This window comes from Erythrolamprus reginae, chromosome 5 (genome assembly GCF_031021105.1).
Source record: "Erythrolamprus reginae isolate rEryReg1 chromosome 5, rEryReg1.hap1, whole genome shotgun sequence".
Lineage (NCBI taxonomy): Eukaryota > Metazoa > Chordata > Lepidosauria > Squamata > Dipsadidae > Erythrolamprus > Erythrolamprus reginae.
In genome coordinates this window covers 36029936-36049454 of record NC_091954.1, presented here as the reverse complement: position 1 = coordinate 36049454, position 19519 = coordinate 36029936, and the positions used below count along the sequence as shown (strand labels likewise).

The 19519-nt window shown below is 43.1% G+C and overlaps 1 protein-coding gene across 6 annotated transcripts in view; it reads left to right on the top strand.

Annotated features, from left to right (window-relative positions):
• Positions 1-19227, top strand: part of PLCE1 (phospholipase C epsilon 1) — a 219957-nt gene extending 200730 nt beyond the window's left edge. For 3 of the 6 annotated variants that reach the window (XM_070752402.1, XM_070752404.1, XM_070752401.1), the window contains 6 exons: positions 2044-2172; positions 3544-3756; positions 8443-8604; positions 9683-9901; positions 15921-16122; positions 18297-19227. In XM_070752402.1, the coding sequence (XP_070608503.1) occupies positions 2044-2172; positions 3544-3756; positions 8443-8604; positions 9683-9901; positions 15921-16100 (903 nt within the window). In that variant the 3' untranslated portion in view covers positions 16101-16122; positions 18297-19227. The remainder of the gene's footprint in view (positions 1-2043; positions 2173-3543; positions 3757-8442; positions 8605-9682; positions 9902-15920; positions 16123-18296) is intronic. The other 3 variants (XM_070752405.1, XM_070752403.1, XM_070752406.1) reach the window with 2 other exon arrangements.
• Positions 19228-19519: the final 292 nt, after the last annotated feature.

Sequence of the window (19519 nt, the reverse complement as noted above, 5' to 3'; positions counted from 1 at the left end):
TAAATAAATAAACTCACCACAGAATACCTTGCCACAGGACAATACAATAATTCAATTTGTTTTCAGTCACATTTCATGTTGTCACTCCTTTAGCATCCTTTCTTTAATGATTCTATTCCATCATTTCATCAATATTAGTGTAACTTTTGTCCCATAGCAAAGTGTCTTGTCACGGGTTGTCCTAGATCCAGGATGGTGGAACTTGTGGCACAGAAGGGACACGGAGCCATATCTGAGGGTGCGCAAGGCATTGCCCCATGTCAGCTCCAGCGCACATGTGCACTCTGGCCAGCTGGTCTTTGGCCTTCCAGAGGGCAAGGGAGGCCTTTTTTGCCCTCCTTAGATCCCAGAAGCTTTCCTGAAGCGTGGGGAAGGAGAAAAATGTCCCAACGGGACTACTGGAAGTTTGGAGGAGGTTTTAGTGAGGTCTGGGTGTGGGAGGGAGGGGAATGCAGAGGGGAAGGCATTGCATTATGGGTGTGGGCGTGCTCTTTTGGCACTCGAGCAAAAAGAAGGTCCACCATCACTGTCCTAGACTGATTCTTTAGTCCCCCTCTCTCTTTTCCCCTCTCTCTCATTCTCTCTCTGCATTATACATACAGTTTGCCTGTCCTGCTGGATGAATTGGACCTTGTCATATTAGAATGTGCTATTAAGCAATGTCTAGCACTGATAATTAGTTGAGTGCAATGTATTGCAATATACAGAAGCGAGTAATATTTACTGAGAACCGTTAACTAGTGGAACAGCTTACCTTCAGAAGTTGTGGGTGCTTCATCCCTGGAGGTTTTCAACAAAAGACTGGACAGCCACCTGTCTGAAATGGTACAGTGGTACCTCAAGATACGAACCCCTCGTCTTATGAACAACTCAAGATACGAACCCGGGGTTCAGAAAAAATTTGCCTCTTCTTACGAACTTTTTTCGTGTTACGAACGCCAAACCTGAACCTCCGGGTTCGGCGTTCGGGAGGCTGCTAGGAAGCCCCCCGGCTGTTTTAAAAGGTGACAGCCGGGCGGCGGGGCTTCCCAGCAGCCGCCGAACACGGAAGTTTGGGTTTGGTGTTCGGCTTCGGGAGGCTGCTGGAAAGCCACCCGGCTGTTTTAAAACGTGACAGCCGGCTGGGGGGCTTCCCAGCAGCCGCCGAACGCGGAAGTTCGGGTTTGGTGTTCGGCTTCGGGAGGCTGCTGGAAAGCCGCCTGGCTGTTTTAAAAGGTGACAGCCGGGCTGGGGGGCTTCCCAGCAACCTCCCGAACCCCGAACTTTTGCCGAACTTCCGGGTTCGTGGTTCGGGAGGTTGCTGGGGAGCCCCCCAGCCCGGCTGTCACCTTTTAAAACAGCCGGGCGGCTTTCCAGCAGCGTCCCGAAGCCGAACGCCAAACCCGAACTTCCGCGTTCGGCGTTCGGAGGCTGCTGGAAAGCCGCCCGGCTGTTTTAAAAGGTGACAGCCGGGCTGGGGGGCTCCCCAGCAACCTCCCGAACCCGGAAGTTTGGCAAAAGTTCGGGGTTCGGGAGGTTGCTGGGAAGCCCCCCAGCCCAGCTGTTACTTTTTAAAACAGCCGGGCGGCTTTCCAGCAGCCTCCCGAAGCCGAACGCCAAACCCCAAACCCAAACTTCCACGTTCGGCGTTCGGAGGCTGCTGGGAAGCCCCGCCGCCCAGCTGTCACCTTTTAAAACAGCCTGGGGGCTTCTCGGCGGCCTCCCAAACGCCGAACCCGGAAGTTCGGGTTTGCCGTTCGGCGTTTGGGAGGTCGCTGAGAAGCCCCCAGGCTGTTTTAAAAGGTGACAGCCGGGCGGCAGCGGTTTTTTGCGGGGGGTTTTTTTGATTGCACGGATTAATTGACTTTACATTGTTTCCTATGGGAAACAATGTTTCATCTTACGAACCTTTCGTCTTACGAACCTCCCCCTGGAACCAATTAGGTTCGTAAGACGAGGTATGACTGTATAGGATTTCCTACTTGAGCAGGGGATGGACTAAAAGACCTCCAAGGTCCCTTCCAGCTATATTCTGATTTGTTTTGATGTGTGTGTTTTGGACAGCAGTTCAGCACAGCGGAATCAAGAGCAGCCACAGTGCACAAAGTCACCATACATGGAGTTCCAGGTCCAGAGCCATTCACAATTTTCCCTGTAAGGCAAGGAACTACTGTAGCTCAGCTTTTACATGAGGTAGGTTTTGCATAAAATGAGCCACTTGAATTCTGAAAATCTTAAGATATACACATCCAATACCGTAGACAGTTCTCAACCAACTATCATTGGTTCAGTGAGCATTTGAAGTTACAACAGTGCTGAACAAATGGTGGTTTTGACAGTCTTTGGAGTTCTAATTTGTATCCTGGTTTGAGCACTCCGTCATCCCCCAAATTTTTTGATTTTTTTCCCCTTTAATTTGTTCTACTCATTGTGTTACAGTAGTGAAAAAAAATGTGACAATTTCTTTGGCAATTTTTTTAGTATGGTAACTGACAAGCCCATCTCTAGTACTTGTGAAGAAATTGCATTTGCATAGATGAAATTAAGTTGAAAATGTTACACATTTATGCATGGTGTTAGCAGTTGTCATGGTGTTAGCAGTTGTCATTCTTCTATCTTTTCCAGTAAAATCTGCCAATCTCCAGGCAGAAAAATGTTTTTGCATATGTTATCTCCCACCCTCTTTAATATAAAATACTAGTTATTACTACTTATTATCTGGACATAGAGAAAGACTCAGCTATGAAGTTCATTAGGTAAAAATGTACCTGGAACACATCACGGTCAATTTCACAGAGTTGACATGCTTTCAGAGTTGCCTGGCGAGTGAGGAAAAATATAAATCGAATAAATTTATATTCAATTCAATATATTTCAAACAGATCTTTTCCTGTCCCCCTGCCCATTAGAACTGCAATCACTGTAATCAATTTTAAAATTATTATGAATCAAATGAATCATATCCCTCTGAAATATGGATTATGAAACATCTCTGAGGGAAAAACCCCATCACAGCCTATGCTACAGAGCAGTCAAAAACATGTTGAGGATATTTGTTTGTTTATTGTTCTGTGATACTAAAATGTCATGCTTGCTTTTAGGGCAATAGAAAGACTAAGATCCTAAAGTTTAAAAAAATGGTGGTGATGCAGTGCTATAATTCTTGCTATCCTTTAAGTGTGGTTGGTTGATTTGTTTGGTGTGAAGAAATGAGATGTCTCTCACTGCCAGGCAAATTGGCTTCATCATAAAGGTTTTGCTTGTCACGTATTTTCCCATCTGGAGCAAAAGCCTAAAAGTGCCAAATTCATAAGCAGAAAATCCTTCCACTGATTAAGAGATTGTTCTTCCATTCTACTATCTTGGGAAGCAGAATAAATATTCTGGCAAGCCCGGCCGAACACAAAAAATAAGATGAGAAAGCAGTTGTCTCTTTTAAAATAATCAATTGTTTAAATCTTAGACAACTCTATGGGGAATGCATTAATAGGTTTTAGTACATGCCAGCTAAATAATAAAATGATTATTTGCTCTTGAATGTTCATACCCATGGTTCTGTTTTAGATTTTGGCTAATGCAAACGGTATTGGAAACTACCCCACTGACTACTTTTTGATGGAGGAGAAATGCTTTATATCTAAAGACAGAAATGAGTATAGGAAGCCACCGTTCCAGAGAGTACTTGGCCCGGAGGAAGAGCTCGTCCAGCTTTTGAACAGCTGGTTCCCAGAGGAAGGCTACGTCGGAAGAATTATCTTTAAAATGCGTGAGGAAGAAGTGAGTCTGTTTGCCTTGATATCTTTTGCTTGCTGATGGTATGGGGGGGAGGGGGAGGACTAACAAAGACAGCTTGTGCAACTGGCTGGGATTTTATTCTTGGAATTTGAACAGAAGATTCCATCCTTATAAAGAAACTGGATCGTTATGCGCTCTTAATGAAAACACTTAAGTCAGAGGTCTTCACAAGTTGCCAAGGTTGGAGACCCCTGACTTAAATTAAATGTGTGAAGTTGCTCTGAAAAAGTTACTTTGCATTCTTAAGACCTTTTTTTCCCCCTGGCCTGGAGATATGCATTATTATAGCATGGAACAAAAGCTAAAAGCATTTTTTGCTGTGATCTGATCCCTTCCAGTTATTTAAAATCATCCCATCTTGATACATAATTGGCCACAAGTAAAGAGACGAAGCTACTCTCGAATTTCCTTTTGATCTTTATAGTCATCTCAATAGGTTTATGGTTGATTTTGCACTTTTAATTTCTATTGGGGGAAATGGATCACATAGTAAGATAAAATATATATTTTAAATAAATATAGAAACATAGAAAGAAGACTGACGGCAGAAAAAGGCCTCATGGTCCATTTAGTCTGCCCTTATACTATTTCTTGTATTTTATCTTAAGATTGATATATGTTTATCCCAGGCATGTTTAAATTCAGTTACTGTGGATTTACCAACCATGTCTGCTGGAAGTTTGTTCCAAGCATCTACTACTCTTTCAGTAAAATAATATTTTCTCACGTTGCTTTTGATCTTTCCCCCAACTAACCTCGGATTGTGCCCCCTTGATCTTGTGTTCACTTTCCTATTAAAAACACTTCCCTCCTGAACCTAATTTAACCCTTTAAGATATTTAAATGTTTCGATCATGTCCCCCCTTTTCCTTCTGTCCTCCAGACTATACTGATTGAGTTCATTTCTTGACAAGTTTTATGCTTAAGACCTTCCACCATTTTTGTAGCCTGTCTTTGGGCCCGTTTGTCAATATCTTTTTGTAGGGGAGGTCTCCAGAACTGAATATAGTATTCCAAATGTGGTCTCACCAGCGCTTTATACAGCGGGATCACAATCTCCCTATTCCTGCTTGTTATACCTCTAGCTATGCAGCCAAGCATTCTACTTGCTTTCCCTACCGCCTGACTGCACTGTTCACCCGTTTTGAGACTGTCAGAAATCACTACCCCTAGCTAGCACAGAACTGCCAATACAATGCTCAGATTGAGTATTCCTTTTGTCCAAGTGCATTATTTTACACTTGTAAACATTAAACTGCAGTTTCCATTGCTTTGACCACTTATCTAATAAAGCTAAATCATTTGCCATATTACAGATACCTCCAGGAATATCAACCGCATTGCAAACTTTAGAGTCATCGGCAAATAGGCAAACCTTCCCTACCAAACCTTCCCCTATGTCACTCACAAACATATTAAAAAGAATAGGACCCAGAACAGACCCTTGTGGAACACCGCTTGTAACCAGGCTCTGCTCAGAATACTCGCCATTAACAATAACTCTCTGATGTCTACGCTTCAGCCAGCTGCAAATCCACTGAACTATGCAGATTAAGTCCAATCTTCACTAACTTATCTATCAGCTCTTTATGTGGAACCGTATCAAAGGCTTTGCTGAAGTCCAGATAGGCAATATCCACGGCACTACCTTTGTGACATAGTCAAAGAAATCAGTGATATTAGTCTGACAGAATTTGCCCTCAGTAAAGCCATGCTGGTTTGGGCCCAATAAGTTATTGGTTTTTAGGTGCTGATTTATCCTGTTTTTGAGTAGAGTCTCCATCATTTTAACTACCACTGATATCAAGCTAACTGGCCTGTAGTTACCAGCTTCTTCTCTACTGCCCTTCTTGTGGATAGGCACAACACTGGCCATTCTCCAATCCTCAGGAACATCTCCTGTTAAAAGGGATTGGTTAAACAAATCAGTCAGGGGGGTAGAAATCATATATCTGAGTTCTTTAAGATATGTAATTTCTACCCCCCTGACTGATTTGTTTAACCAATCCCTGTTAATAGGAGATGTTCCTGAGGATTGGAGAATGGCCAGTGTTGTGCCTATCCACAAGAAGGGCAGTAGAGAAGAAGCTGGTAACTACAGGCCAGCATCAGGCAAGTATCTAACTTTTCATTGATTGCAGCACACTTTTCTAGCTTACCTTGTACAAACATCCCCTAGCAACTGGCATGCCATGGCCCGATGCAGTCCACGAACTGGGGTTTGAGGACTCCTGCAATAAAGTAGCTTTGTGGGAGGACTAAACATTACAGGGCCAGCAGTTTTGTTACTAAATCCTTTCCCAATAATTACTAGTAGGGAATTTGCCATCACCACAGCTGCTGTGCAGAACCAGCCTCTTTACTAGGATATCCACTAGGACTCCAAATGGAATTAATCTGTAGAATATTGTATAAAAAGCCAGTTTAGCCAGCCAAGCTAAGAAGTACTAGAAAATGATTGGTTACAACAAATTACAGGAAGCCAGATGGAATATACTCCAGAATTCTTTTTACTTGGGATAATAATAAGAAGAAAGCAACAATCAAGGATACAAAATATTTATTATTACACATCATTACTGTAGCAAGAATTGCATATGCTCAATATAGTAAGGATGTCAAATCTCCAGTTGAAAATATATTGATTGATAAGATATACAGATGTGCAGAAATTGACAAATTGACTATAGAATTGAAAGGACAAGATGAGTCGGACTATTATAAAGTTTGGATGAAATTGTATAACTGGATGGCAAAAATAAGAGAAAAACAGCGTGACAGTGTAGAAAAGACTAAGAATCGGGACAATGGAAAAATATGATATATTGTAAATAGATATATGAATTGTAAAATATGAAATTTGATGTGGATTTGTGAGGAAAAAAACATTACAATGTTTAAAGATAAAGAACAAAAAAAAATTTGAAGCCAGGATGCAGCCACTATATGTTTTTGACTATACCCTTGTGGATAACTCTCACCCCAAAAATTTTAAAAATAAATAAATATTTACAGATAGCTCAGATTCCACAAAACGCATGTGAAGTCACGATTATTGAAATGCATTTGCCATTTGATTGACCTTATTCACCCAATTATAGGATTTTCAGCTGAATGCTACTGAAAACTTGGCCAACTTTCTGCTTATCTCTAAGCAAAGTTGATTTGTGAACAAGTTTAAATAAAAAAACCACAATCCTTTAGGGACTCTATTCATGTTTTCCCCATTGAAAAATATTGCCCACTTATCCCCACTGTTTGCTTTCTGTTTTGTTTTTTTAAAAAAACAGCTAGCAGTCCATAAAAGGACAGGCACTCTTAACCAAATCCCACTAAATTTAGTCAAGAGCCTTTAATGAGAAAGTTTATCAAGCGCTGTTTGAAAATGCAAATATACAATGTTAATGTGGCCTCCCCTATCCATATCCCAGGGCCTATTAATAAAATTGCTCTTACTAGCAGAAAGAAGGAAAATGGAATCAGAATTAACAAATGTATTTTGTTAGCTGATTCATGAGCATTGATGTAGTTCACAATATAACTGGTATATCTGTTAAAGAGGGAAGAGAAAAGCAAGCAAGATGATTAGGAGACTGGAAGCTAAAACATACAGTTGCTGGAATTGGGCATGTCTTGTTTAATGAAAAGAAGGACTAGGAGTGACATGATAGCCATGTTCCAATATTTGAAGGGTTGCCACAAAGAAGGATGGGGGGTATCAACCTATTTACTAGACAGGAAGCAATGGATTGGAATTAATCAGGGAAAGAAACAACCTAGAACTAAGGAGAAATTTCCCAACAGTTAGAACAATTAATAAATGGAACAATTTGACTCCCAAAGTTGTGAATGCTCCAACTTTTAAAGAATAAATTGGACCACCATTTGTCTGAAATTGTATAAGTTTCCTGCCTGAGCAAGGGGTGGGACTAGAAGACCTCCAAGGGTCCCTTCCAATTCTGTTATTCTGTTCTATTAACTTGCTATTTGTAAATACTTTCTTGATAATATACGGGTTGGGCTACAAGATTGATAAAGTGACATCACATCCCAGGTTCAGAGACGAATACCAGTGTTCCTATGAGTCTGCGTAAATCATATTGGCTATCTGGGCTAAAGGAAAACAAAATTAATATATGGAGTTCTTTGCACAACTTTTTATTTTTAATAAAGCTAAAGGCTTTCCCTATTAAGTTGTATCTGACTCTGGGGGGCACGCTTAACTGAGGGAGCCAGCATTTCGAGGCTCATGTGCTCAGTGTGGCTATATGCCAGGTGCCCAGAACATCGTTATTTTCTCACCAAAGTGGGACCTATTTATCTACTCGTATTTGCATACTTTCAAACTACTAGGAGGACAGATGCTCAGGCAAGTAGTGGGAAGTCACCCGTTCCACCGCCTTGGGTCTCAACCCCAAAAGCTGCTGCTTTTTCCCACTGACAAGCTCAGTGTCTTTAACAGCTGAGCCATTGCACCTCCTTATTTGTTTAACAGTATTGCAAATGTCTGTGGCCAAATGTCATTTTAATCTTATTTTTTTCAAAAACAAATACTTTACTCCCATTTTTAATTTGCAAGAAAGGAGAAGAGATTTGAGGGAGCAACCTGGATGATAGGGCTCTACTTTGTAAACCTAGACACTCTTAATATTTAACATGTTTTTCTAGAGTTTAAATGCAAAGAATCTGTGCCAGGAGGAAAAACACAATGTGGTCGCAGTCTCTGAAGATGATAGTTTCTTTGTTCAAGTTCATGATGTTTCTCCTGAGCAACCCCGGACCGTCATCAAGACTCCTTGCTTCAGCACAGCCCAGGATGTAATCCAGCAGGTAGAACAAATGGCTTTGATCTCGCTTGCTCCTAGCTAGGATTCGCACTGGTGTTTAGTGGACCCATTGAATACCATCCAAAGGAATGTTACGGGTATTCATTAACATCCAGCTGGAAAATCCAAATGAAACTCCAGGATCATTTCCATTTCCAAAAATCTTGGAAATTGATTTTTTATTTATTGAATTTATTGTTTATTGAATACATTGCATGGTAACATCAAGACAAAACTAACTCTGAGGTTCCCAAAGACCAGTTCATAGAATTAAACAACAATTTTCCCAGCCAAACCCCCAAGGTCTCATGTAGTCCATGTAAATAAGTTCAAGCTCCACACTTGTTAGGATGTCCTTGAAAAGTTTCCAGCCTCTCATGGTATTCAGTGCAGGGGTGAAATTCAAAATTTTCTCCACTGGTTCTGTGGACCTAGCTAGGTAGGCGTGACAGGGGAAGGATACTGCAAAATCCCCATTCTCACCCCACTCTAGGCCAGCCAAGGGTGGTATTTGCCAGTTTTCCGAACTACTCAAAATTTCCGCTACCGGTTCTCCAGAACCTGTCAGAACCTGCTGAATTTCACTCCTGCTTCAGCGAAATCAGAGATTTCGCTTCTCCAACTAACCAATTTGAAAGCAACACTTCCCGATCTCTTACTCTGATGGCAAGTTGAAACACAGAGGCACATTGCTGCAAAAGTTTTGTCCTTGACAGTACTAAGAAAGTATCTAATCCAGATCACCAGGGTACAATTGGTTGAGTGCTGACCTGCTTCATGGTGATTGTATGTGGAAAGGACCAAAAATCACTGCCAAGAAAATGGTTAGATTAGAGACAACATGGTCTGTAGGTGGACGATGGGTGAGACAAGAGGATTGAAAGAGACCTCCCTAATTTCTCAAGCTACAAAGGAAATGGGAGCAGGTTTGTTTTTTCAGACATGAGCAATTCTGTCCATGTAGCTTTATAACAAAGTAATATTAGCTCACCTGGTTATGAGTCCAACCTGGTTTACCCTGTAAGTCTGACACTCATAAATTGAGATAAGCTTATTGACTTCTAATTTGTTTCCTTTAACAGACTTTATGCAAAGCCAAATACTCCTACAGTATTTTAAACAATCCTAACCCAAGCGATTACGTCCTTTTGGAAGAAATAACAAAAGAGCCAGCACACAAAAGATCTTCCACACACAAAACATGTCAGAGGATTCTTTTGGATCAAGAATGTGTGTTTCAGGCCCAGAACAAATGGAAAGGAGCTGGGAAATTCATTCTTAAACTTAAGGAACAAGTGCAAGTAAGTAAATTATTAAAGAGTTTGCAATTTGGGTTGAGTAATAGTATATGTAGTGATGATACCCAGCTGTACATCTCCACCCCATGTCCAGTCAACGAAGCAGTGGAAGTGATGTGCCGGTGCCTGGAGGCTGTTAGGGTCTGGATGGGTGTCAACAGACTCAAACTCAACCCTGATAAGACAGAGTGGCTGTGGGTTTTGCCTCCCAGGGACAATTCCATCTGTCCGTCCATAACCCTGGGGGGAGAATTATTGATCCCCTCAGAGAGGGTCCGCAACTTGGGCATCCTCCTCGATCCACAGCTCACATTAGAGAACCATCTTTCAGCTGTGGCGAGGGGGGTGTTTGCCCAGGTTTGCCTGGTGCACCAGTTGCGGCCCTATCTGGACCGGGACTCACTGCTCACAGTCACTCATGCCGTCATCACCTCGAGGTTCGACTACTGTAATGCTCTCTACATGGGGCTACCTCTGAAGAATGTTCGGAAATTTCAGATCGTGCAGAATGCAGCTGCGAGAGCAATCATGGGCTTCCCTAAGTATGCCCATGTTACACCAACACTCGGCAGTCTGCATTGGTTGCTGATCAGTTTCCGGTCACAATTCAAAGTGTTGGTTATGACCTATAAATCCCTTCATGGCATCGGACCAGAATATCTCTGGGACCGCCTTCTGCTGCACGAATCCCAGCGACCGGTTAGGTCCCACAATGTTGTTTGGCGGGACCCAGGGGAAGAGTCTTCTGTGTGGTGGCCCTGACCCTCTGGAACCAGCTCCCTCCGGAGATTAGAACTGCCCCCACCCTCCTTGCCTTTCATAAACTCCTTAAAACCCACCTCTGCCATCAGGCATGGGGGAATTGAGACATCTCCCCCAGGCCTATACAGTTTATGCATGGTATTTATTTATTTATTTATTTTATTATTTAGATTTGTATGCCGCCCCTCTCCGAAGACTCGGGGCGGCTCACAACAAGATATAACAAATCATAAATAATTCAAATAACTTTAAAATATTTAAAGATTTAAAAGAACCCCATATACTAACAGACACACACACAAGCATACCATGTATAAAATTGAACAAGCCCGGGGGAGGTGTTTGAATTCCCCCATGCCTGACGGCAAAGGTGGGTTTTAAGGAGTTTACGGAAGGCAGGAAGAGTAGGGGCAGTTCTAGTCTCTGGGGGGAGTTGGTTCCAGAGAGCCGGTGCCGCCACAGAGAAGGCTCTTCCCCTGGGGCCCGCCAACCGACATTGTTTCGTTGACGGGACCCGGAGAAGGCCCACTCTGTGGGACCTAATCGGTCGCTGGGATTCATGCGGCAGGAGGCGGTCCCGGAGATATTCTGGTCCAGTGCCATGAAGGGCTTTAAAGGTCATAACCAACACTTTGAATTCTGACCGGAAATTGATCGGCAGCCAATGCAAACTGCGGAGTGATGGTGAAACATGGGCATACCTAGGTAAGCCCATGACTGCTCTCGCAGCTGCATTCTGCACGATCTGAAGTTTCCGAACACTTTTCAAAGGTAGCCCCATGTAGAGAGCATTACAGTAGTCGAACCTCGAGGTGATGAGGGCATGAGTGACTGTGAGCAATGAGTCCCGGTCCAGATAGGGCCGCAACTGGTGTACCAGGCGAACCTGGGCAAACGCCCCCCTCGCCACAGCTGAAAGATGGTTCTCTAATGTGAGCTGTGGATCGAGGAGGACGGCCAAGTTGCGGACCCTCTCTGAGGGGGTCAATAATTCTCCCCCCAGGGTAATGGACGGACAGATGGGATTGTCCCTGGGAGGCAAAACCCACAGCCACTCCGTCTTATCCAGGTTGAGTTTGAGTCTGTTGGCACCCATCCAGGCCCCAACAGCCTCCAGGCACCGGCACATCACTTCCACCGCTTCGTTGACTGGACATGGGGTGGAGATGTAAAGCTGGGTATCATCCGCATATTGATGATACCTCACCCCATGTCCTTGGATGATCTCACCCAGCGGTTTCATGTAGATATTAAATAGCAGGGGGGAGAGGACCGACCCCTGAGGCACCCCACAAGGGAGAGACTTCGGAGCCGACCTCTGACCCCCCACTAACACCGACTGCGACCGGCCAGAGAGGTAGGAGGAGAACCACTGGAGAACAGTGCCTCCCACCCCCAACCCCTCCAGCCGGTGCAGAAGGATACCATGGTCGATGGTATCGAAAGCCGCTGAGAGGTCAAGGAGCACCAGGACAGAGGATAAACCCCTGTCCCAGGCCCGCCAGAGATCATCCATCAACACGACCAAAACAGTTTCCATTCTGTAACCGGGCCTGAAACCAGACTGCCGGGGACCTAGATAATCGGCTTCTTCCAAGGACCGTTGGAGCTGGAGTGCCACCACCTTCTCAACAACCTTCCCCATAAAGGGAAGGTTGGAGACTGGACGATAGTTATTAAGTACGGCTGGGTCCAGGGAAGGCTTCTTCAGGAGGGTGCGCACAAGCGCTTCTTTATAGAGTGTTGGAAAGACTCCCCTCCCCAAGGAAGCGTTGGTAATCTCCTGGGCCCAGCTCCGTGTCACCTCCCTGCTGGCCGAAACCAACCAGGAGGGACACGGATCCAGTAAACAGGTGACGGGACTCACAGCTCCAATGGCCTTGTCCACTTCATCAGGTGTCACCAGATCAAACCCTTCCCAGACAGGTGGACAAGTACGTGCCCCAGTCACCTCGACTGACTCGTTGTCAGTCGACTCTGTTTTACAATTGGAGTCGAGGTTGGCCCGGATCTGAGCGACTTTATCAGCGAAAAACGTGTTAAAATCCTCGGCACTGCTCTGCAAGGGCTCCCCAACTCCCCCCTGGTTAAGAAGGGAGCGGGTCACCCTAAACAGAGCGGCCGGGCAGAATTCCGCTGATGCAATCAAGGCGGTATGGTACGCGCATCTTGCCGTCTTGAGCACCACTTTGTAAGTCTTAATAAAAGCTCTTACAAGTGTTCGGTCAGATTCAGACCTACTCTTCCTCCATCGCTTCTCTAGACGTCTCTTTTGGCGTTTCAACTCCCGGAGCTCCTCGTTGAACCATGGGGCTCTACGGGGTCTAGCGCCATGGAGAGGTCGCAAAGGCGCAATCCGGTGAAGAGCCTCCGCCGCAGCCCTGTTCCAGGCCTCTGCAAGAGACTCCGCCGAACTGTGGATGAGTGCCTCTGGAATAACCCCAAGCGCCGTCTGAAAGCCCTCTGGGTCCATCAGGCGTCTGGGGCGGAACATCTTCATAGGTTCCGCCTCCCTGCGGGGAAGGATTGGAGCCAGGAAGTCAAGCCGTAGTAGGAAATGGTCTGACCATGACAAAGGCAATGCTTCTAAGCCCCTTAGTCTCAGACCATTACTCAATTGCTCAGGAAGAAATACCATGTCAGGTGCGTGCCCTCCCTCGTGAGTCGGACCCTGAACTACTTGAGTCAGGTCCATGGCTGTCATGGTGGCCATGAACTCCTGTGCCAACCCAGAGGTTTCGCCGAGTGACGGCAGATTGAAGTCCCCCAGGACAATAAGTCCGGGGAACTCCACAACCAACCAGGCTACCTCCTCGAGTAGCACAGGCAGGGCTTTTGATACGCAGCTGGGAGGCAGGTACGTGAGAAGTAAGCCCACCTGAACCCCTAAGTCCAACTTCATCTAGAGAGACTCGCAACCCGCAATTTCTGGAGCAATGAGTCTACGTAGGCGAAGGCTCTCCCTGGCTATAATAGCCACTCCCCACCCACCCCCACCAACCCAATCATACCAGTCATTCCACTCATAGCCACAAGCATATTTATCCCAATCATCCATTAATTTAGAACCCCAATATATTAAAAAATCAATTAAATTAATAACAATGTAAAATAGCAGTCAATAGAAATTTCAAACACTAAAACATTAAAAATATCTATAAATATATAAAATGTAAGATAAAAAATTGTATAATTATATAAATTGATTTTTGGTGGTATAAAATCAGATCTTAAAACATTCTTTAATCATCAGCAATCAATCAGTCCAGGTGTGATGTTCTTTTGGTCTTCATAGGTCTTAGGTCTTAAATTTAGTTTAAAGAGTCTTGGTCTTAAATCTCCTGTCTTTATAGCTGTCTTTTTTAGTCAATCCACAAGGGGACATAGTTCTTCAGTTAATCCACAATCCACAAGGGGGCATAGTTCTTCAGTGATGGTACAAACAGATCAGGAATTAAGGTTAAGAGGGGAAGGGGGGGGGAAGGGAGATTGGTAGCATAATCCTCATTTTTGTCTCCCCTTGGCCCCCAGTAGCTCTCACCTACTGGTGCCACACAGGGGGGGGGGGGCTAAAATTATTGCCTCTAGATATCCTCATTTATCACGTCTCCGCCGGCGTCTGCAGTTGTTCCCCTCCACCGTCTCTCGCCCCCACGTTGTCTCCGTCGTTCCCAGTCATCACCATCTCGACACCGGACCTCTCACCTCCGGAGTCGGGCTGGGAGTCTATCTGAGCGGGGACTCGACTCCTCTCACTCCCCTCAATTCCTCTCAACACTTCCTCTCCGGTGCCACGACCCTCCGCCCTCTGTTCGGTCCCGTCGCCATCCTCTGCACCGGCTAGGTGTTTTTCCGGTGCCGCGCTCTCTCTCAGCTCCCCTCGTCACCCCTACAGCAGTGGCTCGGCATTCCTCCGTTCTCTCCCACAAAGGCTGCATTCCTCCGTCCTCTCCTCTCCCACAAAGGCTGCATCCTCCGCAAGGCTCCGCAAGGCTCCGCCAGACGCCGCCGCCATCTCCACGCCTCAGCCGGCCACCTCTCCTTGCCGCGGTCTTTCTCGGCGTCCCTCCAACAGGCGGAAACATTCCCGACCCTCAAGTTCTTAAAAATAGGGGGACAAAGTAGGCAGTGGACTCTGACCCATCTCCGACCGTCTTGAACCTGGACTGATCCATTTCCTGACGATTTACCATCGTTTCAGAGGAGCAGCGGACCCACCATTCTCCTCACTGCTCAACCGGAACCATATCTAGGCTAGATGGAGAAGGAAGATCTGCTTTTCTTCTAGTTTTATCTCCTGCAGCCACCTTGGATCTAGCCTTAACCGTAACCATCTATCTTCCATCAAGGGATATTTTTGAAATGTTGATTTTGAAATTAAGAAGCCCCAAAAACAACAACAACACCAACAACACCACACACAAACACACAGAAACCTGTCTGCAGACATCCCTCCCTCCTTATAACCTCGGCAGCCAGGCTAATGTACATAAGCAGGAAGCAAACCCCACATAACTCCCATTCACTAACAGTGGTGAATGTGGGGTTTGCAAGCTCAAAGGAGTTCCAAGGGCTTCCACAGTTCAGCCCTGAGTGACATTATTCTCTTCCAACAAAACCCATCTCTCGGCCTCAAGGAGCCACGGGGGACCTGGGGCCTAGGCCAACCGCCCAAGAAAGCAAACGGGCTGTTTGTTTGTGTGTATGTTTGCTTTTAATAAGGGTTTTTTAGTGATTTTTAAATTATTAGATTTGTTGTACATAGTTTTATTGTTGTTGTGAGCTGCCCCGAGTCTGCGGGGAGGGGCGGCATACAAATCTAATTAATAATAATAATAATAATAATAATAATAATAATAATAATAATATAAAATAATTCACATATCTGAAAACGTTTTGCTATTTCACAGTTGTACATCATTAGAAATTGATTAAAATAGAAGAAATGCAAGAAATAATGGACATGTGAAAATAAAATTGGCAGATTTGTCCATACATATTTCTTTGTTTGCTTATAGAATTCATTATTTTTAATCTTTGGATGGTTCATAGACATGAATTGGATTCATTATGCATCTTACAGAAACCTTCATTAGGGAAAGAGAAAATAAGAAATTAACTACATGGTTTCATATTATTATTAATAATATAACGAGTCATGCTCTTCATGAAAGTATTGCTTCCAATATTTATGGGAATAAATCAGATTTGACCATTTCTTTTGAGATCCTCCTTTCTTTCCTTTTTTTCTTCTGGGCAGGCAGGTCGAGATGATAAAAGAAAAGGCATTTCCTTTGCTAATGAATTTAAGAAATTAACGAAGTCAAGTAAGCAGTACAGAGGGTTTATAACGCCACCTCTACAAACTTCTTCAGAAGGTCTTCAGAATAAAGATGACAAGACCGCTTACCACATGGCTTTTAGTGATGCTGTGGAATAACTTCTAACAGCTTTCAATTCAGGTAGGATGACACCAATGTCTAAATATTAAATAATTAAAAAGTTGTTTTTCAGTTAAAAATGGGTCACAGTACAGGTGGGAGTTTTTTACGTTCACTGCCTCAAAGACATAACACAAGAAGGTAAATGGTTGGAAGGAAGGAAGGAAGAAAGGAAGGAAGGAAAGAGAAAGAAAGAAAGAAAGAAAGAAAGAAAGAAAGAAAGAAAGAAAGAAAGAAAGAAAGAAAGAAGGGGACTGAAGGCAACTGATAATTTAGAGAACCAATGCAGGAGTTTAATTTTCTATGCCTCTGAACTATTTCTTATTTCATGGACAGGCTATTTAATTCTGGAAATTCGATGTGGCAGGACAGCATTAACCAACCTTTCTAGGTTGATTGCCCAGCGCATGTGAAAGGGGAGTAGAGTTGCAAATAGGCCACAGCCTAGTAGTAAACTGCAGCCTATAGGTTGGGGACCTCTGTGGTAGGAAAATTTGATTCTTCCATCTAGGCTAGGAAATTATTAAGAGCATTGTATGAACTTTCATTTAAGGAAGTCTTTGTTTACTATCAGTGGCATCCTAAAGATGAATACACAAATTGCATAAATATTGCTGAGCTTTGGCGGTATAATGTAACAAATCCCTGTTGACTAAGAGACCTTCAAAGAACTGAACTGAACTGATGAGATTGTACTATGGTCTTTCCATTATTACCATTTTGGCTTATTGCTCTAATAACAGATAGCAGGAAAAACAAAGCCAACAGATTATTCTTTCCACTGAGTTAAATTTAGGATTCCCTCGACATCGTAGTTTCTCATGCTCTCGTGCAGTGCCCCCAAAACATCTTTCCCAGAAATCTAGGATAAAGCGCATCATAGATTCAAGACATCTTCCCTTCTCAGTAGGAGACAGTGTGACCTGCTAGTATATAAAGCAAATCGTATTTTCACAGGCCTTTGCTAGTGCATGTGAAATCATTCTTGTTCGAAAAGTTCTCTCCTAAGTAGAAATACTATTTTTGGGACCCCACCACAAAGCTACAGAGGAATAATAATAGGAGACGAGGTTTAAAAGAAATGTGAGAAGCATGTCAGCTTCAGAACATAGCTTGATCTAAAGAAGCATCAGAAATCGCTCCTCAGCTGGAGCTGCGAGAACAGAAAATGGTTAGCTACAGGGGTGGGTTTCAGCAGGTTCTGACCAGTTCTGGAGAACCAGTAGCAGAAATTTTGAATAGTTCGGAGAACCGGTAGATACCACCTCTGACTGTCCCCCGCTCCCCCCCACAATATATTCTCTGCCTCCCAAGTCTCAGCTGATCAGGAAGAAATAGATGTTTACTTATTCTGTTTATGTCTAAAAGAGAAAATCATTTAGAAGAGTTATACATTTATATCCAGCATCTTTTCTGCTTTATTTACTGATAACAGTACCACAGTAATGAGGGACCACCTATCTCCAATTATTTTGCCTGCCCAGTTCCTTCTGGCAGATTGAATCCTCTCTATTAAATATTGTCATCCTATGGAACTGGGGAAATGGGCCTTTTTTGTGGTGGCCCCATACCCTCTGGAGAAACATTCTCCAAGATATACTGATGTTGCTCTTTATTCTAGAAAGTTCATGATCCCAGGCCTGGGGTTAATACACTTTTATGATTGGGGAGGGAGCTTTTTTTTGTTTGATTTTTTAATCATTTTTAGATCATGTTAGTCTTGGCCAGGAGTTGACACTTATAGTCCATTTGTGACCTGGGAACTTCAACTCCCATGCTGGCTCAGGGAAGTCCATAGGTCTTCTAATGGGGCCATAGTTGTCCATCCTGTTTTGAGCTGTCTGTGTGGTTGAAGGGTTTTTTTGTTTTTATCATTTGGAGCGAGGCTCTATATGCCAAACAGTGTCCATTTAAGTTGGGTAGCTAGAATATATTTAAATAAATAAATCAGATTTCAGTCTGGACTATTTTTTCTCCTCACAAATTTAAAAAAAATCTGAACTACTTTAACTGGATGTCAGCTGAAGTATTTTTTTCCCCATTGATTTTTCATTTTTTTTTGGGGGGGGGGAGATTAAATAATGGAACTCGGATATTTTCAACATTTTGTGCCTGTTCATGCATACATCAACTTGCAGGTCATTTGTTACTTTTCAGGTAGTAAGTTTTATCTGTTTTTCTTTCTTGATTTCAAGGTATTATCAAGAGATTACAAGAGATCAAGGTATTACAATCACAGTGAAGATAAGGAGATAGAAATACAAATCCTTCAGCATCTTATTTGGGCAGTCCTTTTTTTCTGTAACTGGAATATGTCTCTGAAAGAAAGAGAGAGAAAAATGGCGAATGGAAGAAATCCCCACTGGGGCCTGGAAGGGCCACTGAGGTTGGCTGGCAATGCAGGTTTGATGGAGATGAGAAGTTGATGGATTTCTGCAAATGAAAAGTTTGAAAAGCTGAACTTTGAAAGAATCCCATGGAAGAATTTGGAAATTGTTTTCTTCTTCATAATCAGCACCTTGGTTTGGGAGAACAAAGCATGCACCTTATGTAGTCCCTTGCAAACAGAAGCCTGTTTTTTTTTTTTTAAAGATTTTAATTAAGTCTCTTAAGGGAAAATGGAGGTTCATAGCATTTCATAATTGCTTGCTGCATAATTGTAATGCACCTTTAAGAATTCCTCTTCACACTCATACGATCAAAAGGCAGATGTACGTAGCCCATTGCAGTTCACAAATTTTAGTAGATTATTATGAATTTATCATTTGTCTTAATGTCAGTGTACAGTAGATGGTATATATATTAATTAGAAGAGATTTTTTTCAGGTAATGTATCCTAGTTTCCCTGTTTTGAAATACAGTAATTTATTTTAATATTTTAAAATATGTGCCACTGTAATATATTTATCATGTCTTGCTATAGAGAATTCTACTTATCTTGATAGAAAGTGTTACTTATTTCTCAGTTTAAAGGGGGTAAATGTTTAATTTTACTGAAAAATATCTGTATGTTAAATATCTCATTAAGTAATATTAAATTTTTTTGAGAAAAAGCCATTCAAGTGAAGTTTTCCCCCCTGGATTCTTCATTCAGCACACAATAACACACGACCTGGGTAAAATTTATACTTTTTGTTCTTAACCCTGCTGCGCTGTTCAAAACCACTATATAGTTGTACTGTTTATGAGTCTGTGTGACTTGCACCGAAAATTCTTTATTTTAAGTGCTTATATTTGGTCAATTTGAAAACTTCTTTCCCTTGGAAACTAGGTTGAACATTTGTGCACAATGAAATAAAAATTGAAATGAAAAAATAATCCAGTCTGCATTGGCTGCCGATCAATTTCCGGTCACAATTCAAAGTGTTGGTTATGACCTTTAAAGCCCTTCATGGCATCGGACCAGAATATCTCCGAG